Below are 22,915 nucleotides of genomic sequence, written 5' to 3'. Positions count from 1 at the left end.
TATGGGCATATAGTTGTGGTACAAGCGTGCTAATTCCAGGCTTTGTCGCTGCTGAACTGAAGTCAGCATCGGTCGATGGACCAGGCGCCTGCTACAGAGGCCTATACGCAACTACGTTCGCTGAATTATCGTTAAGAAGACTGTGAACGGGTCTTCTTTTCGTTTAATTCTTGGTTCACCTGGCCGGTCACTTGCTCGTCAGTGGCCCGTCTATTCGCCTGTACAATCGTACGCAGCCATCGGTCACGCTTGTCACCTGTGGCCCGTGGGACACCACAGTTACGTCTGCGCCCGGTTTTCAATAGAGCCATTTTGTCATATCAGTTTAATAAGCCACAGCTGCAAAATACTAACTCGAATTCTTTACAGACGAATGGCAAAAACTAGTAGAAGCCGACCTCGGGGAAGATCAGTTTGGATTCCGTAGAAATACTGGAACACGTGAGGCAATACTGACCTTACGACTTATCCTAGAAGAAAGATTAAGGAAAGGCAAACCTACGTTTCTAGCATTTGTAGACTTAGAGAAAGCTTTTGACAATGTTGACTACAATACTCTCTTTCAAATTCTAAAGGTGGCAAGGGTAAAATACAGGGAGCGAAAGGCTATTTACAATTTGAACAGAAACCAGATGCCAGTTATAAGGGTCGAGGGACATGAAAGAGAAGCAGTGGTTGGGAAGGGAGTAAGACAGGGTTGCAGCTTCTCCTCGATGTTATTCAGTCTGTATATTGAGCAAGCAGTAAAGGAAACAAAAGAAAAATTCGGAGTAGGTATTAAAATCCATGGAGGAGAAATAAAAACTTTGAGGTTCGCCGATGGCATTGTAATTCTGTCAGAGACAGCAAAGGACTTGGAAGAGCAGTTGAAAGGAATGGACAGTGTCTTGAAAGGAGGATATAAGATGAACATCAACAAAAGCAAAACGACGATAATGGAATGTAGTCGAATTAAGTCGGGTGATATTGAGGGAATTAGATTAGGAAATGAGACACTTAAAGTACTAAAGGAGTTTTGCTATTTGGGGAGCAAAATAACTGATGATGGTCGAAGTAGGGTGGATATAAAGTGTAGACTGGCAATGGCAAGGAAATCGTTTCTGAAGAAGAGAAATTTGTTAACATGGAGTATAGATTTAAGTGTCAGGAAGTCATTTCTGAAAGTATTTGTATGGAGTGTAGACATGTATGGAAGTGAAACATGGACGATAAATAGTTTGGAGAAGAAGAGAATAGAAGCTTTCGAAATGTGGTGCTACAGAAGAATGCTGAAGATTAGATGGATAGATCGCATAACTAATGAGGAGATATTGAACAGAATTGGGGAGGAGTTTGTGGCACAACTTCACAATAAGAAGGGAGCGGTTGGTAGGACATGTTCTGAGGCATCAAGGGATCACCAATTTAGTACTGGAGGGCAGCGTGGAGGGTAAAAATCGTAGAGGGAGACCAAGAGATGAATACACTAAGCAGATTCAGAAGGATGTAGGTTGCAGTAGGTACTGGGAGATGAAGAAGCCTGCACAGGATAGAGTAGCATGGAGAGCTGCATCAAACCAGTCTCAGGACTGAAGACAACAACAGCAACAACAACATTTTGTCATACACGTTACACATTATCGATGGCGACCGCGAACCATTTTCAGACCCAACCTTTACGGAATTCCTTCCATCGCTGTCCAAATAGACAATGATTGTGTCCTTCTGTACGTGACATGAATCACTCTGCTTCTATATTACAACGATTTCACTGTTGACAGTGTCCCCCTGACGTACTTTAGGTACGATTGACTGATAGGGCTGCCGTCTATCGTCTGTAAGTGGTTATTTCTCGTTGTCGTCGATCATAGGCTGTACTTGAAGATAATATACTACATGACAAAAGTAAATGATCACTTACGTTAAACCCTGACGCCATCTCCCTTTCCTAGATAAAAATTTAAAATCTCGCTCTAAGGTTCCAACTGACTTTCTCTATAATGGTGCAAAAGCGTTGCGCCCTGTGATGCCACCTGGGGCTCCACAGTGCTTGAAAGGTCAACGTGTCGACAGACGCGAAAAAAGGCCAGAGCTCAGAAATTCATGTTGTATGCAAAGTAGGTTAATGATGCCACACAGGCAATCAGTTTTGCCACAGTTCTACCCGAAGACGCCGTGGACGTGACATATAAGTCGTCACACCTCCCTTTACCCACAGCTCTCTCCTCTGCGGTGGAGATCACAACAGCGGTGCCTAGCTATGGTGTAACACGGTTTTGTTATGGATTGCAAGGGAAAACATTTCGGGCATACCGCTTCACAAAATCGACAGAAAAATGAAACCACACCAGCCCTTTGGAGTAAATTTTCAAACAGTTCTCAGTAGAAAACGACAGTTTGCGGCGCGGTGTTCTCAAAATGCTTTGATACCCCTGAAACCGGCAGGCGATTTAACACTTCTCTAAGAGCATAGTAGGCTACCATCCCCATGAACGTGATCTCACCCCATTAGAGTGTGGTGCGATCGCAACTTCTGCTTTCTATGGGCGGTGGGAACGCAAGGAACAGTTCCAAACCATCTGATAAAATGTAAACATGACGCGAAGCAGAAAAGGGTGTTTATGCACTCGGGTCGCTCCTTTTCTGTGTCCTTTTCTGTGGCGTGTGCACGTGAGATATTAACACGTGTGTGAATAAAATGGGGAAGCCTCCCTCTAAGACACAGTTGCTTGGCTACACTCTTGGTGCCACCTTTACACATTGGTTTCACACTTTAAAAATGTTCCTGTACAGAGACAACCATGCATCAGCTCCTAGGTCTCTGCGGGGTAAACAACCTATTGGCACTATCCAGCTGAGAGGCATTATGTGTCTGCACTAACACATGTTTGCAGAACGTGAAATCTGAAGAGTGTCTAACAGCTGCCTGTCCCACAGGCTCTTCGGAATTTGTGAGTGATTTGACTTCTGAAATTTTCTCGGCGTATTTGTTCTTCTAATTGGCCACACCACAAGAACTGTCCATGGACGATGTACAGAGCATGAAAGATATACCCGTCTGCGGCAACATTCAATATCGGCAGTAGCAGAGCACTGTATTTCATTGGCACATTCAATGGAATACAATGGAACAAAAATTTTAGCTCCGGTTTCCGGATTTTGCGATTCCGTAATCAGGGAATCAGTGGAAATACGTCTTGCCGATAATCTTATAAATCGTGACAACGGGTTTCAACTGGATAAAAATTGGAATCTTGTTATTAAAACTATACAATCACAGCGGAATAGACAGCGTCATTCGATACTCAATGACTAGATGATCTTTTACTTTCACCATCGAGGGCAGCACGTACAACTCGGCTATGCCGCGCATGTCAACACGTGACGCATGCGCTGTAGGATGCCAGTACATTTCGCATGCGCGAGATTCGGCATAAATACCGCGACTGCACCTGGGCTCTTCACTAGTTGTGTACTCACCTGATGATGGCCGGACGTCTCTGGGCCGAAATATCGTGGCAGAATGTCGACGGGATCCGGCTGCATACACTGAAATTATTAGATGGTGAGTGATTGTCTCTATAGAGGTACATTTTTAAACTATCCAACAAATTTGCGTGGTTGCTATTGTGAGTCTGGCGTAACTGGGTGGTTTTAGGGGGGATCATTTCCTGTTTTGTATATGCATGTTTCAATAACGTACCCTCCCGATGCACGCGTCACAGGAGGGCGCGGAGAAGGTGAAAAGGAGAAACATAAACACCTTTTCTTCTACGGTACACATTCTAATTTAGTCAAATTTTTGGAACCGTCCCTAATGGTTCTTCCCTGTATACAAGGGCAAAAGTTACGGTCGTGATACACTTCAAAGCAATGCGTTCAATGGTGTTTCAGCACTATTGATGTCCTTAGGAAAAGATTCAATCTTCCAGGGTAGATATTAAAATTGTCCAGAACGTCGTCCTGCACAGAAAACTATCGTTTTCGACCGTTAAATGTGTGCTAATTACGCCCTTCTGTGTAGATTCCGACCAGCGGTGTGTTCGGTAAGTTTTCCTCGCCAATCCATAGGAGAACTGTATGAGGTCAACAGGGGGCATCGCTGTTCTGAGCTCCAGCGCTGAGCCATCAGCGCGAGCTGAGGCTAAGAGGAGCTATGGAGACCTTCCGATGGCGTGGCACTTCCAAGTTGTCTTTGAGCGAAATTGTGGCGAAGTTTGGTGACAGTGTGACATCATTAACCCACCTTGTACCTAAACTGAACTGAGCTCTAGCCTTTTAGTGTGTGTCGACACCTTGGTGTGTGAAGTATCGCCTAGCCCGAGGGCAACGTTGCAGGTGTCACGCTTCAGCACTGTTGCAGAGGAAGGACGTATGCACGTTCGCACAAAATTTTAAACTACAGTGTCTCAGAGGACGGAAATGACGAAGTTTCAAAAAAGCGTTGTTTCAGTTTTGTTGCATTAACAAATAATGCTAAATGGGTCGATCGCCTAAAATCAGCATTAGGCAAGGCGAGTGGAAATCTTGAACTGATTGTAAGCGTTCCGGGCTCGTACAGTGTACCCGCAAAGATAATTGCAAATAAAATGCCGGAGCATTGTTTGGGGCCTTTACCAAGTATGTATGACAAAAGGACAACCGGTGTCAAAGAAGCGCTTCTAGTACCATAACAGGTCGGTACAGTTGATGCAAAAGTGTAACAGAAATTATCAGGATATTTGTAAGGGAATTAATACTTTATCAGTATTTGAAAACAGCTGACGCTCTGCAACTTTGAACTGAAGTAACGAACAAGCACTAAAGTTGCTAAAAACTTCTGTATACTTCTCCCCGATGGGACCTGGTTTTTATATTGAAGCAGTTATCCAGTGGTGTGCTAAAATACTGCTTTTATGAAGAAGAGTGATACAGCACGGCACATTTTTCATATACACTGTGAAAGCTAATGCCATCGTGGAGTAAAATAAAGAACGTTAGAACAACTGAAGTGGTTATTCATCAGCTACATGGAACTCCTTGGACCATAGAACACATAATTCTTACGAAACCCTGTTTTATTGGCGTACAGATCCTGTGCTCGTAAAGGTCCCTGCGACATTATGCCGCCACATACGTATAACTCGTGCAAGGATTTTGAAAGAATGGACATTAGAGTAGCTACAGATTAATGCTGTCAGTCAGTTTTTCCTTGCTGGTCTAGTATATAAGGATGATTCCGCTGCGCCTACGGATGTCGATTTATGCAACCATCGACGCCTAGCCTATGTGCCATTCTAAGCTGCTCGGAACACGCTTTTATTATGAATAGTTTTGAGGACGTGCTCCGTCAGGTCGGAGTTAACTACATTAGTTACTTCGCTGTTACCTTGTAGGATGCATTCATTTCACTCTTTGTTATTGTATTATGGTATTAATTTTCAGTAAAAAGTATTGCAAACTATTCTGAACACACCTGAATTGTGGTATATTCCATTCAAAAAACGGAACACCTGCAAATCGTTTACGTATGTCCGTTTGCCACGTAACTACGTTAATTTGTCGTGCCTAGTTACCGGGTGTAACAAAGAGTGAAATTAAAGCTTGAAACGATGCAAAAATGAAGTAAATAACGTATTAAACACTAAATTTATCGGGTGCATACTATAATGTATACCTAAGACAAGCATGTTCCAAGCAGTGCCCCGAGTTGCATGTGGTAAGGAATTACTAGTTTCATAGAACGTCATTGGTTGGGGCTGCTGAATCACCCTATACGCAGATACAGTTGTAGATAAACTCAAACCTATCTGTCCTAACCTGTTGTTCAAATACAGAGTACGAAGATACATACAGTGACACTCAAAAGCGCTTTCTGTTTCGCTGATGTGTAATGGAAGTGCTTGTTCTTCCACGTTAATCATTGGAAACATTTACTGCATTATTTCAGTTCCCAGCAATAATAGCCTCACAGTATTACATTCTTTATGCACAGTCTTACCTAAAAAGAAGCGATTAATCTTAAATTTTGTTATGAAACTCAGCACATCAAATACAGACAAATAGTTAACTATGGCGACCCCACACATTCTGCAGTTAGTAACTGTAACAAAACAATTGCAAAAATTTAATGTCACTGTTACCTCTGTGTTAACAAAGCAATGATAGCAGTTCCTTGTTTACCGTCACTACACGAACACATGAGCTCCAGGTACTGTGCATACATATGAGAAACAAATCTTGGTGTTGTGCAACCTCGCTCATACTTAATCATGCAGCAGTATGAGCCTATGGACCGTGGAAGAAGGGGACAAAAGGCAAATGAAAAGAAAACAGAAAAAATCATGAAATCCGTTCCTGCGTTGGTGGAAGTTACCTTTTACCAGAACCGGCAAGGCATCCGTAAAAGCCTTTTTCAAGCAGCCGTTGAAGTCCGGATCATTTTGCTTGCAGGTCTTCAGGGATGACGCTGTAAGAGAACAAAACTGATTAGAGAATTAAATAACGCTGCATGAAAAAAATATCATGAAGAAACATACGAACTGCAATGTCAAAACATTGTTTATAATTCCTTTGACAGATTTTTTTCTTTAAGTTTAGAACTCTAAAATTACGCTTGTCACAGACGATCGTGTTACACACATTGCAGAAGTATACGACTGTTTGTATACTGTGTGGCTAACCCGGGCCTGAATGTTCTCTCGAAACTGAGAGCCAGATATTGTAGAATTGTGTTCCACCAACGTTACAGATCAGTAGTTTTGATATATTACATAAATAACGTACTAATTGGCTGAATTACTGACATTATTGGTAGTGTATAATGTGTATATAATTATTGTTGTTATCTTCCAATTAACAAAATATTGTTCATGAAGATTAATGACAAGAGTTTCTTGCTATTATTGATAATGCAAAAATTGTTTCTGAATAACATAAACATGTTTTATTTAAGTTAAACGAAGTATTGAAGCGACGTCTGGTACATTTTATTTTTGTGTTTTTATCTTTTATTTACTTTTACCTATTTATTGAGATAATTGTGTTTTTTAGTTCCGTATGGTAAATCTCAATCGTTTCCTTTACTTTTAATACAACATCCCTCTGTTCCATGTTGTGTATTAACAGTTGTCGAGTAATACCTAGGTTAAATGTTGTCAGTTTCAATTTTGCTGTAAATAATGTTTATTTTTAAGTAGCACAAACGAGAATAATTATGTAGAACAAAAATGTGACGTACCTTATCCGACCGTCTACTAGGGATGGAACTTTAATAATGGCAACTATTTATTGACATCTCGTACAAAATAGATACGCGTTTCAAAGTTTTACTGAACTTGAAAGTAGTCAGTAGCATTATGTATAACACGCTCCTAGCGATGTGGAGGTCATAGGATACTCTTAGCAGTGCCAGTTGTGTTGACAGTTCGAGCTGCACGGCCTATTGCCCGTCGGATTCGTAGCAGTTCTGAAGCGAATCTCGTGAAGTGTTTCCTTCAGTTTAGAAATCGATTTGAACTCACGAGGCCTTAAGTTTGGGGGTGCACTAGGTGGTATAGCACTTAGCAGTCCCATCAGTCAAAAAAATAAATAAATGTTTGCCCTGTACATACCTGAGCATTGTCCTGCAAAATGATGGTCCGGTCCTGCAGAAAGTGTCATCAATGCTGTCTCTATGCTGTTCAGTCATGGAACACAACCTACGACCAGATTAGAGACAGAAGTGATGACACTTCCTGCAGGACCTGACCATCATTTTGCAGGACAATGCTCAGGTATGTACAGGGCAAACAGTTATTGATTTTTTTTTTACTGATGGAACTGCTAAGTGCTATACCACCTACTGCACTGCACTGACTTAAGCCCTTGTAAGTTCTACTCGATTTCTGAACTGTTCGAAACACTTCACAGCATTCGCTTCAGAACTGCTTCAAATTCAACTGGCAGTAGACCGCGCCTCTCAACTGTCAACACAAATGGCACTGCTAAGAGTTTCCTACGACTTCCACGTCGTTTGCAACGGGTTCTACAGAATGCTGGTGGGTACTTTGTAGGTCACTAAAACTTTGAAACAAGTACTTCTTTTGTACGAGTCGTAAATAAATAGTTGCCACTGTTAAGGTTCCAAACCTCGTACATCACCTCACTCCTTTTCTATGCGCTTCACAGCTTCTGATTTCAGGAGAATGTAGTAAAACACTGATCGCGTATGTAAAGAAAGAGATCGTTAGCAGGCATAGGTATGCAACACACCTAACATACCAGTGGGTATGACTTGAGATATCCAAAGCTAGTAGGAAAACTGCTATAGCTTATGTTTACTCATGACAGTCTACGAAAGCCAAGTTTAGTTTTAAAACTGTACCTGATGGTGATTATCTCCGGCCATTTCTTCAAAGTTATGTCTGGCTGTAGCACTATGACCTAACAGGGTCGAAATGCAAATATTATAATAGACGAAGCACTTCAGATAGTTAAGAGTTGTTCTAGCGAACAAATATATCTTCTTTTTTTTTTCTTTTGCAGAGGAAGCACTTCACTCTGCAGCTGTACCTTTCGCAGTTAATACTTCCACGGCCTCTGCACTCACCGGCCTGGAAGATAGGAGATTAGCTACTGGCAGAAGTAAACCTGATATGTGAGACAAGCAACAGATGACACTGCTCATTCGTTTCCAGCGTCGTGGGAGTGGATCAGAGGGATTACCATTTGGCAGTAATTTCGAAGGGTTATCAAATCCGTTATTTGCTTTACAACCAAAGGGACGCAGCACAGAATTCTTGGTTATAATGATGGGATGTCAACAACCATTTTATTTGTTACGGAGAAACTTTCTTCGGCACAACAACAAGATGACCTATTGGGTGTTGGTAGTTGATGACTTTCTCGGTGTTAATCACAATTAACGTGATGGCAATGGGCAGACGATAACACACGTAGTCAGTTAGTTAGGGCATCGGATCATGGGGATGGGGATAGCCATACGCTCATAAACTGTACACGCTAATAAGTCTCTTAAAATAAAAACTTGGAAACAAATGTTTTCCTTAAAGTTACCCGTACTCTACTGCCGTTTCGTATCTGATGTTTGTTGGCATGCCTTTCATGTCGTTAGAGTGACATTTTAGAGTGAACACAGACATTGCAAAAACATACGTGTATGAAACTGAAGAAAGACTTGTTTTCTCTTTTGTACTTCGTGTTCCTGAGATGTAGATAGGAAATCTCCTGGGCATTAACTTAAAATTGTGTGGGATCTTGCTAGTAAGTTACCTACTTGTCATGCCGAGCGAGCAAATCGAACTTAAACAGTCAGTGCTGAAAAGATACAACACAAGGAAGCAGTAAGATTCAAGTAGTAGAAGTGCAATCTTGTCCAATAACGTAGGTATATGTTTTTTAGAATCTCATAATTCAAAGCTATAGAAATGTGTCCCGTGTGAAATTAAATACATAACGAAGTACCATGGTAAATGACTAACGAGATGTGAACGAAATCCCTGTATTTCCTTTTAAAATTTTATTTCACTCAAAAGAAACTACACGAAATCCAGGACTGCACAGACAAATTGGAACACATTGAATCTTCTGTCTCTGAAGGCCATATTTTCACTTGAGTCGAAAAATATACACCACGAAGGAATTATCCAAATGAGACGTAAATCTGTAAATGTCATGTTCATGTGCAAACAAACAAAAATCACAATTTCAGAAAAAATTTAAGATTTACTCAAGAGAAAGAGGTTCACAAGCCGAGCGAGTCAATAATCCATTGGTCCATCTCCGGCCTTTACGAAAGCAGTTATTCGGTTTACGATTGACTGGATTATTCACAGAGTTGACGAATGTCCTAAGGGATTTTGTGCCAAATTCTGCCCAATTGATGCACTTAAAAGTCAAAATTTAGAGCTGGTTGGAGGACCTGCACATAATGCTCCAAACGTTCTCAATTATCCGGCGAACTTGCTGGACAGGGTAGAGTTACGCAACCACGAATACCAAAAATAGAAATTCTTTTCTTATGTGAGCAGATGTTATATTGCAGAACTGTAAGCTCAGGATGGCTTTCCATGAAGGGTGTAAAACATCGTCGACGCACCGCGGTGCTGTAAGGTTACCGCGGTCCTGTAGCCAAGGGGTCCTGCTATAAAACAAAATGATACCTAATGTTACCGTTCCTCGGTGTCCGCCGTGTGGTGGACGACAACCATGTTGGTAACCACGGCTGTCCAGAGCGTCTCCAGCCACACCTTAGGCCTATAATCTCATTCCCTGGACTATAATTGTCGTCAGCGACGAGTCTTGCATCGAAATGTGACCATAAACGCCCCAGGAAGTGGTGGCATATTTTACACCTAAGGTGATGGATCCGTCGAGGAATAAAAACACTGACAGCAAAATAATAAAAATAAAATAATAATCGCAACACCAATAAAGAGTTGTGCATCATAAACGAAATTTGGGAGGCATGTTTCTAAATCTGAATATGATGTCTACGAATTCTTTCGCCTGCCACATAAGCGTGGCGCCATTGTGCAACTGTGAGGATACAAATTAGATTTGCTGTAAATACATGTTGTAAAGGCCGTGAGCGTTAATATCATGAGATTGGACAAAGACGTAATTATCAACACCTTACTATGTTTGAATGAGGTCGTGTTGACCGCCCGCTATGGCCGAACGCTTGTTCGAAACCACGCTACTACTATGGTCGCAGGCTCGAATCCTGCCCGGGTATGGTTGTGTGTGACGTCCTTAGGTTAGTTAGGTTTAAGTAGTTCTAAGTTCTTTGGAACTGACGACCTCAGATGTTATGTCCCACAGTGCTCAGAGCCATTTGAACAACTTTTTTAAGGTCGTGTTATAGGGCTGCTAAAACCTGCGTGAAACCTTCTGCTGTACTGCAAGAAGACATGGCATGAAAGTAGCCACTGTATATCATTGCTGGCAGCGATGGTGACGAGAGTGCACGGTCGCCAGATGACCAGGCAATGAGCGGCCACGTGCCACTACCGACAGAGAAGACCATCGTGTTCTGTGTAATACTCTGGCTCATAGGACTGCTTCTGCAGCAATAGTACGAGCAGCAGCTGGCACAACAGTGACACACTCGACTAATGTAAACGGTTCCTTCAATGAGAGCTCCGAGCCAGACGCGCGGTAGCGTGCATTCCACTGATCCCAAACTACCGACATTTGCGACTTCAGGGTTTTCAAGCGAGAGTTCATTAGAGAGCAGAGTGGAGGTCTGTCGTGTTTTCTGATCAGAGCCGACTCTGCCTCGGTGCCAGTGATGGCCGTGTGTTGGTAAGAAGTAGGCACTTGAGGGCCTGCAACTACACATCTGCGAGCTGGACGCACTGAACCTAGACCTGAAGTTACCGTCTAGGGTGCATTTTTGCATGCAGCAGGAGTATTCCCGTGGTTGTTCCTCGAACCCTGACTGCAAAATTTGTATGTCAGTCTTGGCATTCCACTTGTTGTGCTGCCATTCATAAACAGCTTCCCAGGGGGTGTTTTCCAGCAGTAAACGCTCGCCCACATATCTCTGTTGCCACCCAACACGCTCTACAGATTGTCTACATGTTGCCTTGGCCTGCTAGATCACCAGAATTATCTCAGAAGACAGTTATCCACAAGCAGCATTAACAGTTCCTGTATTGATCAACCAATCACAACGGGAATGGAACTCCACACCATAAACTGACATCTGCCACTTATACAACATTGAGACGTGGTTCTCAGGGAAAGGAAGGAGGATGTGGACGGGACCTAATCTGTTACCGTTGGTTGCACAGAAAACACATACACTTTACTTTTTAAAATAACTCTCAGCAATCATTTTATTAAAGTTTTACTGCACTAGCGGCTGAAAGTCTTATTAGAAGAATTGCAAGTTATTGTCGGCTCAAGGCCAGAAGCAATGTTACACACGATCAACGGCTGAAGGCCTGATTAAGAAGGTTAAAAAATTATTCGTCGGCTGAAGGTCAGAAGCAATTTCAAAAATACACAACGGGTGAAGGCCTGAATTACCAATAAGGTGGACAACTACACGTTAAAAAATACCAAAAACCCATTTAACTATCTTAATAACTATAACACGTCATAGTGACGGCTGAAGGCCTTATCAAGACAGGAAGTAAAACTATTTGTCGTATGAAAGCCACAAGCAAATTACAAACAATTAAAGGCTGATGGCCAGCAGAAATTTCAGAATACACGACGGCTGAAGACCTGAATTACAAGTAAGGAAGGCAGTTAGACATTAACAAATACTAAGATATTTTCTTCTTAACAATAAAAACGGTAACAAGCTATGGTAACCGCTGAGGGCCTTATTAAGAAACAATGCAAATTATTGGTGGGCTGAAGGCCACAAACAGTGTTATAATCAACGGTTGAAGGCCTGATTAAGAAGGTTGAAAATTATTCGTGGCCTGAATTACCATACGGTGGACAATTACAGACAATTAATGGCTGAAGGCCTGAATTTTAAAGAATTATGACAACCTGTCCAAATAAGACGGAGTGATCCGCAGACAGTGTTCCCTGGATCGACCTGAGGAAGGTGACTACAGTTGCATAATCAATGAGACAGGCAGCCAAGACTTGTATTCACGTAGCAGGATGGCAACTCACACTAGGGGTAGCCGACTAATCAATCCGCCAACGTCCGATCACCGGTACACCGATGGAATGCTTTTAGGCAAGGGCGAAGAGACGGACAGCACTACGTCTTCAGAAAAACACCCGCAAAGCCGAAGGAAACACTAGAACCAATGTAGACCTCAAAAAAACATATGCACAGTACAATTCAAGAGGCTGTCGAACTACCCGCCATATTGGACAGCATCAACACGACGAGGAAATGTACACTGCCGGAAAAGTACGCTAACCTCTACGGCAGATAACTGGGGCGATAACGGCCACAAGGCAGAAAATACGGCTCGTTGCACTTCACCAATAAGAATAATACTAAATGCAAACTAACATCAAGAAGTAGAAGGCGACTAATAGCTTCCGCCAACCACACAGCCTCCACTTGTTGCGGTTGGTCTCACCGACCCTGGGAGCAGCAATACAAAAACAACAGCAAGATCTCAGACAGTGGAGGTATCAGTACCGGATATGGTTCACTCAACTTCAAACGTACTGGGTTCGGTCGACGGCTACAAACCCACGATCCGACAGTGCCTGCCTCGCGCTGTGGTTCTCCTCGCTGCTCCGTCCGAAGCCGAACTGGCTGACACACACGACGACCAGGAAATACTAGCCGTGGCACCAACGATAATACCACAGTACTGGCTATCGATAACCGCTTCTACTGCCACTGGCGGACAAACAATAGTAGCCAACTCAGTGGTGCCATTAACACAAGAAGGAAACAAGGCGCCAGTACCGCTATTACAAGAAGCCAAGTTATGAACGGCAAGAACGCGAGCCGCACACGGTTCAAACACCACAATTCATGCAAAATTAAATGATTTTATTCAACGTTCTGGCGGTTACACTAGTTATTGATGTATCAGCACATCTAGTTTGAAATGGATTATCTCGCGCTTACGTTAACCAGCAGTGTTAACCGCTTCAATGTATTATCCAAACAAGTGTATTCCCGAAAATTCAGACTCTACATTAACTATTTTTTGATGTTGCAACCTTTTTCCGTTAGTGTACAAAGGCAATTTTCACCCTCTTCATCAAACTGCTGAAGGCTTGTAAGAGAGAGGGTGAAGAACCTGGATGGGACATTCGTTGAAACGGGAGTGCTTGCTAATAGACAGTTTGGAAGGACTGGTTTGTGGGAGGATATTGAGAGAAACGTGCAGACTCAAGATGACGGACGTTATAAACAAAGGCAGAAATCAGGCGGATCTGAAGATGACGGCAAAAGGCAGGACATCCTGGAGAGTTAGTATGTGAAAACCTGCCTATGTGCACAATACTAAGACAGCAGCAGAAAGAGGCCTGTCCCCCAATTTTCTTTGTTCTGCCCTTATCAGTCCTTGCTCTCGTAGAACTGAATTCATCTGCTTGAGATTCATAACGTTCAAATAGCTTATTTCAGCAATATTTACCTTTTATTACCCCGTGCCTTCGTTCCTTTAGTTTCCATTTCCAGCTGCTCTTTGTCTTAAAGTTGCCTTGACTGGAGTAACTGTTAGGATGGCATTGTAAAAGGCGCATGAACGTGCCCCATCGCCAGGTCAGAATTAATTTCGAACTACAGTAGTAACTCTGAGGCTTTCAAATTATACAAATTCTCCTTGGAAAGTAGAATAATCTCCTTTAAACTAACATACGTTTATTTATTCTCTGTTATAAACTGTACGCTCCCTAGGAGCGCAAAAACTTAAATGTTACATGGAAAAGGACACTGCATTGGCGTATGACGGGTTGGAAATTTCGGTCGGTCAGGAGCCGTGTCGTATGGCCGAGACGGTTAAGGCAACCGTTCTAGATAAGCGTAGCATCCGGGTTCGAGTCCCGGTCATGCACAAATTTTCAATACGCGTCATTGATTAATTTCAATTTCATAATGTGGTGAGACAAGACGTTCATTCAACTGGTGCTGTGAAGATGGTGATGGTCTCAGTAGATGGCAGTAATAGTCTTCCATTGTCGGTCATGCTCTAACAAAAAAATGGTCCCCGAGAAAAGAGCTCTGCATAAACGTGGCCCATGCGCAAATGTGCTCCAGTGTCCCAAGGTGTGAGCTGCACTTACTTGTTGTAAGCGAAAACTGTTAATTGACTCATGGAAGGAAAAATATTGTCAATTTTCCATAGTAGGCGCGCACACTATTTCTGATGGCAGTACAACTGCAAACCACACTCTTGCAATGCAGTAAGTCAGGTTGCGACATAAGGTTCTCAAGTAACTTCTCACAGCGCTGGAATCGGTTCACGGAGAATTACTAAGCCTCTAGTCAAAGTATGATGATGTTAAAATATCTTCAACGATCACTGCACCAAAGCACACGGTTTCCCTATGGAATTACTGAAGCAAAGTATAAGTTATATGGCGTTACTGTCTTTAATCAAAAAGCTGATGTAGGCAGATAAAACGAACCGTTCCATTTACCATCGTCTCACCGTAGCACGTAATTATCTCAGTAATCTCAGGTACTTATGAGTCCATATTGGTCCATGTTGGATCGGAAGCTTCATGAATAAACGACGCGTAGTAGGGCAGATTCATGGTGTCGACTCCTGATAACAACTACTAAATGGCGTCAGCGTGATGCGTAACGCAACGATTGCTCTTGCGTGCACTTAAAGCGTGTAAAAAACGGGAAAAAAATTGTCCTTATGTCCCAGCCGCAAGAAGAGTAAGAACTGTTGAACGAGTTGTACGTCTTATTTAGCAACGAATTTAGAAAATTTGATCACGAGTAAACGATATTAAAATAAAATTGATGCAAAAATAGGAAGATCAAACTTCAACGTACCGTTGACGACGCGGCCACTACAGACCACACACTCTGATTAGGTGAAGGATGGTCCTAATGGCGTTGGTTTGTCGTTACCTATCGTCGATTGTAATGGGGATGACTAATGATGATGAAGAGGACATAACACACCCAGTCATCTGGAGACTGGTGAAAATTCCTGACCCCGCCGTAGGAAGCAAGAACGCTACCGCGAGACCACGAGGGCGGACGCTGTTTAGATTAACGAACGAAAACCCATCCATGAGTGCTTAGACAAGTATTGGAACAGCGGCCCTCGCTATGCTACAGCAGTGTGATAACCTCTGTACCAGTTCTCTCAATGTTATGGAGACAGATCTGTTTCCACGCAAAACAGTTTTTCCTCTCTCAGATTCGGTTAGAAGTATGCATGAGGTACCATCAACTGTGTGAAACCAAAACACGTGTAACGACAAAATTCGAGAATAAGAAGCTGGAAAGATGATAATATTACTCTACTAGAGAATGTTGAGAAATATTAACGAGATAAATAATGGGAAAACCGACGGCATTATATAGAATACAACCAAGTTAAAATTTCTGTAAGACAATTCTAACAGCAGAGAGGATCGATGTTTGGTGCGGTAGATCCAAGAATTTTAGAAGAGCGAACGACTGACGGAATTACCTACATTTGTTCGGAAATTCATTTGTAGCGTAATCTGAGGAAGTTCCTCAGGAATTGAGGTCTGCGGTGTGCATCGAGCATGAAGAAGCCCCTCCAAATTATACAAGAGGCGTAAGAGAACATCACAACGACCTTTACTCTAATCGCTGGATCGGTTGTGGTAGTACAGTTGACTGGCCACCAGACGTTACGCCATCAGAGCTTCGTTTATTGGGTTGGATGAAGAGTTAGGTGTACAAACGAAAGGTGAATGCGTGAGATAGATTGGTTGGTTGCTTCATGAACGCTGTTGGTATCGTTTGGGTACGTGCAGAGTCACTCAAGGCAGCACATGTTCTCCCAGAAGCGCACATTTGCTTTTACGTTGACAGTGGATGTTCGAACATTTATTGTGAACTACACAACAGCTGCAATGTGTTGAGTACAATAATGATTACAGGTGAATGAGTTAAAAATACGTGCTTTTCAATTAATACTTTCTAAAGTGCGTATTGTAATTTTTGCTGTTGTACATGTGTAACCATGACAATGTATTGAATAATGCATAAAATAAATAACAATGCACACTAAGTGCGATCTGTCACGAAAACCATGTGGAATAAGGGGTATGTCCATCTGAATATCTTTGTTCCAAGTGATCGTTTCTATCTTAGCCCCGAATATTAACTATTCATCCTGGGACACACAGTATACATTAGTAACAACAAAGAGCCAATAACACTTCCTTAGGGAAGATGCCACTTTTGTTTTACTCTATGACATTCGTCAATAGGCCTACTACGAAATGTGACCTATAAGACAGGAAATTGCAAATTCAGTCGCACAACTCCCATGAAATTCTGAAAGTAAGCAATTTAATTAGAAGTCACTTATGAGAAGCGGAATAGAAAGCTTACTGCACACCGACAAGTGTGGAATCAATTTAGATTCCCTGTAGACACCTCTAATACGTCGTATGAATAATGAAGCAGCTACGTTTCACATGGACGGTGTTTTTGTGAATTCTTTGGATATAGTTGAGTACATCGACGGAAGGATTAGACACTGCACACGATGAGATGGAGAACAGTAACTGAACATACTGCTGACTTCAAAACAGAAAAGATAAAATTGTTACGTATTGTGAGCGTTAGGAATCTGTACAATAACGGTTTACTCCCTCTGTCACTGATTCCTCCATTTCGGTGACGCTCAATGAAGGTAAAAGTATCCTTAGCTTTATTTAAAAAAGCTCAATGCTTTACTGGGTATGGTGATGCTGGAAGTAGCGTTATACAGGTAGCTGCCTGTGGGGCTACAGTTTTAATATGGGCTCCACATAAAAGTCCCATTTGCCATTTTTCTCATTAGCATATCACTGCATAGATTAAAGAAGCGATACGTAACAGGATTGTCATCACTGAACATTTAAATTAACAGTCTGGTAATTATCAGTCGACGCTCAGATAAGCGTCTCTTTAAAAAAATATCCTCAATCTACAGATGTACAGCCGATTTTACTGTCCGTCTAGATTTCAAGTATTTCTAAGTTTATGATCTATTTCGGTTTCACAGTCCTCAACTTAAGATCTTAGTGATAGGTTGCTAGAGAGGATGACTGTATTGGGATCCCTCCTACTGAAGTTGTATATTAATGACTACCCTCAAAAGGTGCAAGAATCAGCGATGATCAACGGCATGAGGAAACAGAACGCAACGGAAACTATTGTATTCAAGGCACAAAACGTGTATCAACAGAACATGTGGCCTGTAGCTGAAGAAGTGCCGTTATGATATCTCCATTGGCAAAAGACTCCGGATTAGTTCCCCATCCGGGACGGGACTGCCAAGGTGAGATGACCATAAGTTGTGGAATAACCAACGACGGGATAACGTTCTAAGAACACAATGCCAGAACTTTGAAGGTAGTGGGAAAGCTGGGAAATCTGAAAAGTGTATTGAAAAAGCTCCGTGAAAAGAAAAGAAACTAAGGACTTTAGGTCAGGCGAATTTTGAGTAATTTAAACATCAGTAACAAATCTTATGACGTGGTACTTGTAGGATACGATATGAATAGGAAGGTAGAACAGGGAGTGAGCTACTGTGAACAGTTCTGTGATAGCATGGTTCTCATCAGACCCGTCAGCAAACCAAAGCCGAGAACGACGGTACAGGTATACATTACAACTTCACTAGCAGCGGACGAAGAGGTAGGCAATGTATATGAGGCTGTCGAACACGCAATTCAGGATGTAGCAGGAGACGAAATCTAATAGTCGCGGGGGATTGGAGAGCAGTTCAAGGAGAAAGGTTAGTAAATAGCATGAATGGGCTTGGAAACAGGAATGAGAGAGGAGAAATGTAAAATTTTGTGCTTCTCAAAAGGGAAACAAAGTAGGATGTCATGCCTGGGTGTAACATTTTGTTGCGATATGAAATCAATCAATCTCATAGGCTCACTGGCGAGTGGAGATGTCGGTTCAGGCTGCAAAAGAGGTTGCTTACAAAGCATTCGTGGTAGACATTCTAGAATATTGTTCAAATTATGACAACCAGGAGGAATTGAGCATGTACAAAGAACATTTTTATCAGTGGGGGAGGATCACAGAAGTGGTGGACCCATTAAGGTGAACATGAACCATTCCGTGTAAGCCTACTCATTAATTTCAAGAATTAACTATAAGTGATGAAACTAGGTTCAAAAAATGGTTCAAACGGCTCTGAGCACTGAGGTCATCAGTCCCCTAGAACTTAGAACTACTTAAACCTAACTAACCTAAGGACATCACACACATCCATGCCCGTGGCAGGATTCGAACCTGCGACCGTAGCAGTCGCGCGGTTCCCGACTGAGCGCCTAGAACCGCTGGACCACCGCGGCCGGCGATGATAACTAGGAATACACAACAATTCCTTATGTAGCGTTCCTGAATGTATCACAAAGACAAATTAAGATTAACTACAGCGTGCTCAAAGGACGTTTAATAACGATTATTCTTGCATGCCATACGCAGATGCAACTGGAAGAAGCCACAATAACTGATAGAATGGAGATATCTTCTGAAATGCGCTTCACATTGGTTTGCAAAGTAAAGAAGTAGCTGCGGAATATTATTCCATAAAGTAGGATGTACATTATCTGTAAACTGGTTGGATTGCTCTTGTAATTGACATATTCCGATCTAAAGATGGTACGTGTAGAACTGATACCGCAGTTAATTCAACGGTGGACAGGTATGAGAAGGACACCCGTGCTAAAGATTCCGTACAAACTTAATTACGTACTTAGGCACGTCAGGCGTTCAGAGAATGAAGGATCTCGACAATTTTTGCCTGTTACCGACACTGGTACTGGTGAATGGTTCAAATGGCTCTGAGCACTATGGGAACATCTCAGATCATCAATCCCCTAGAACGTAGAACTACTTAAACGTAACTAACCTAAGGAAAAGACACAAATCCATGCCCGAGGTACGATTCGAACCTGCGACCGTTGCAATGGCGCGGTTCGAGACTGAAGCGCCTAGAACCGCTCGGCCACACCTGCCGGCGGTACTGACGAGATATAGGTCCCATGGATTGCAAGATTTAATAGTATGTTTTAATTTCAAAATTAAAGAGGTATAACGAATGACAACATAAATATATTTTTGTGTGATAAATTTTCTGTCTTTCTTTCCTTTCATGATTATACATCAAGAGGAAGTACCCTATACGGTTTAATGAATCAGTCTGCGAGTATTAAAATATATCACTAAATGGCAGCATCTCTTGATTGAGTCAGCGTAATATTTTTACATCGGAAAAAGACTATAGACCTCAGTATGTGACACAAATTTCAACTTGGTACCGCAAACAGAAACAGGGGTTTAGCAGAGAGACGAACATAGAGACAACCTGATAAAAAAAATCCGTAATATAAATATAAATGAACAATTTTCGCATATTTTCTTTGGTTCTAGTGAGAAACTCTGCTTTCTGGCATATTTCATATTTCTAGGTCAGTGGGAAATACCTTGTAGGTTTTGATGAGTGTCTTTACAAATATAAAAATATAATGACATAAATGGCCGTATCTTTTGAGCGGGTTCACTCAGATGTAAACGTTTTCTCTACCAACAAGGGACCATAGGCATTAACATGTAACAGAAATTTCAACTTGATAGTTCTGTCCGCTCCTATGAAAAAGGCTCAACTGGCGGACGGACAGACAGACAGTCTGACAAAAAGTAAAAAATAAATCACTGTATGCGAATCCAAATTAATAATTTTCTGATATGTCACTTTGGTTTCAGTGTGAAAACTTGCTTCTTGCCAGATTTAACGATTATCGGTCAAGGGGAAGCACCCTTTACGTTTTGATGACTGAATTTGCGAGCGTCAAAATATGTGACATCAATGGCCGTATCTTTTGAGTGCATTGACCTAGAAGTTAATGTTTATTTTATCGCCATAGACCTTAGTATGCGACGTAAATTTTAACTTCATTCGTCTAGCATTTTCTGTGAAAAAGCATCGCAGGTTCGAGGCGTGCAGACCGGAACCGTGCGACTGCTACGGTCACAGGTTCGAATCCTGCCTCGGGCAGGATGTCCTTAGGATAGTTAGGTTTAAGTCGTTCTAAGTTCTAGGTGACTGATGACCACAGCAGTTGAGTCCCATAGTGCTCAGAGCCATTTGAACAATTTTTTTTTTTTTTTGTGAAAAAACAGGTTTGAAAAGGCGGTCGGACAGACAGACAATCTGATAGCGAATGATAAAATAATCACAAACTAGCAATTTTCAGATTCTTTACTTCTGTTGTAGCGTGAAACCTTGCATCTTGGCGAATTTCATGATTTTAGGTCAACGGGAAGTACCCGCTAGGTGTTCAAGGGTGCTACTTGTAAAAACTGTGCCACGTGGGATTAGCCGAGCGGTTTTAGGCGCGGCATTCATGGATTATGCTGCTGGTCCCGGCGGAGGTTCGAGCCCTCCCTCGGGCATGGGACTGTGTGTTTGTCCTTAGGGTAATTTAGGTTAAGTAGTGTATAATCTTAGCGACTGATGACTTTAGCAGTTAAGTCCCATAAGATTTCACACACATTTGAACATCTTGTGAACTAAAAACTGTGGTATGAATTATATCTTTTAATTTATTGTTACATGACCAAGAGACTGTAGACCTTAATTTGTGACGTAAATTTGAGCTTGATAAATATACTCGTTACTTAGAAAAACGGTGTTGAACAATCTGATAGACAGACAGACAGAGGGACGGACGGACAATAAAGTGATTCTGTAAGGATTCAGTTTTTACCGACTGAGGTACGGAACCCTAAAAATGTATCCTGCTTAGATGGGCACTAAAATATGATATACTTATCCACACAGGCATGCTAAGATTAAACGATAGTTTGAAATGACGATGCTGGAGACATAGCTAACACGTGGTCGCAGTGAGGACTATAACAATCGTCCACGGCACCAGAACACACATACGGGCGCCTGGAGCACGTCTGTGGCTACCTGGGGCACGCACGGTAAGCACTTACGCAACTGAGCAGCGGCGGCGTAACCGACGAGCAGCAGCACGAGCGACGGCAGTGAGGACCCCATGGCGGCCGCAGCTGGGATGCGACGTCTGGAGGTGGAGAGCGGTGTGTGGCGTCGCCGGTTCGCTTCTTCCAAGTTTTAAGTGCGTGATCTCAAGGGCGATTCGCAGCACCTGCCCGCGCCGAGCGTGGCCAGCCGTCGTTAAGCATCAAGGGCACGGTTTCGCAGGAACAAGTAGGCTGTTCACGAAAAAGAAAAGCTCAAGGTGAGCAACGACCCCCGACGCGGTCGAGTGCACGTGCATGACCCTTGAAGCGTGAGATGAAACCATGTTTCATTGCCCGTAGATGGTGATTCCTCTGCGCACGCTAGCACATGCGAAGCACACCGAGCGCAAGTGCAACGTTGCACCAAATATTGAGGCCCGACATGTTTGCCATTCAAGCGAAGACGTACGCCGAGCAACTGCTTGCAATTACTGAACACAGTAAGAGGTACTATTAAAGTTATTCCAACCAAGCGACACGTCTTTTGGCGGACCCCTACACCCCCCCCACCCCCTTCCACCACTACACACAAACACACACTCCGCCAATCTCCCGTTCCCTAGGTCAATAGTTTCCTTCACTTGGATGCTTACTAATCTCACTAATCTAGTGATCTTGGAGGGGTTACTTTTTTAAAACAAAATAGCTTTCTAGGCTTCTTCTACAGCAGAAAAAAATTTAAAAGAAAGTTAATTTGGTGTTAAGATAATCCTGATTTTTCAAATGTTTCTAGTGAAAGTAGAAGCAGCTGGATTTTTTGTATTGTCTTATATAAATAAAAATAAGTTATGTATCAAACTACGTGGAAAGGATGAAAATACAACGTCTATTACTTTTTCGTTTTAGTAACGGACCTATTTAACACTATAATGTTCAAATTATCTCATTTTCCATCTCAAAATTGGACAGGAATACAAAAAAAATCATATATAATTTATTTTTTTCCTATTCTCCGCAAGTCACCTGACGGTGTGTGACGGATGGTATCTTGAGTACATCTATCGGTTCTCCCTTCTATTTCAGTCTTGTATTGTTCGTGGAAAGAAAGATTGTCGGTATGCCTCTGTGCGGGCTCTAATCTCTCTGATTTTATCCTCATGGTCTCTTCGTGAGAGACCATATACTGCTTGACTCCTCGGTGAAGGTATGTTCTCAAAACTTCAACAAAGGCCCGTACCTAGCTAACGAGCGTCTCTCTTGCACAGTCTTCCACTGGAGTCTATCTATCATCTCCGTAAGGCTTTCGCAAGTAGTAAATGATACTTAAACGAAGCGCGCTGCTCTCCATAGGAT

At 42.3% G+C, this 22,915-nt stretch overlaps 1 protein-coding gene across 1 annotated transcript in view; it reads right to left on the bottom strand.

Annotated features, from left to right (window-relative positions):
• LOC126284729 (protein takeout-like) overlaps positions 1–21,696 on the bottom strand; it is a 79,883-nt gene extending 58,187 nt beyond the window's left edge. The window contains exons 1-2 of the mRNA XM_049983863.1: positions 21,575–21,696; positions 6,335–6,427 (exon numbers count right to left, since the gene is read on the bottom strand). Of these exons, the coding sequence (XP_049839820.1) occupies positions 6,335–6,427; positions 21,575–21,638 (157 nt within the window). The 5' untranslated portion in view covers positions 21,639–21,696. The remainder of the gene's footprint in view (positions 1–6,334; positions 6,428–21,574) is intronic.
• Between the last annotated feature and the right edge of the window lie 1,219 nt (positions 21,697–22,915).

The sequence above is a fragment of the Schistocerca gregaria genome, chromosome 8 (genome assembly GCF_023897955.1).
Source record: "Schistocerca gregaria isolate iqSchGreg1 chromosome 8, iqSchGreg1.2, whole genome shotgun sequence".
Taxonomy (NCBI): domain Eukaryota; kingdom Metazoa; phylum Arthropoda; class Insecta; order Orthoptera; family Acrididae; genus Schistocerca; species Schistocerca gregaria.
The sequence above is the reverse complement of the archived record's forward strand: the minus strand, read 5'-3'. Positions and strand labels throughout refer to the sequence as shown.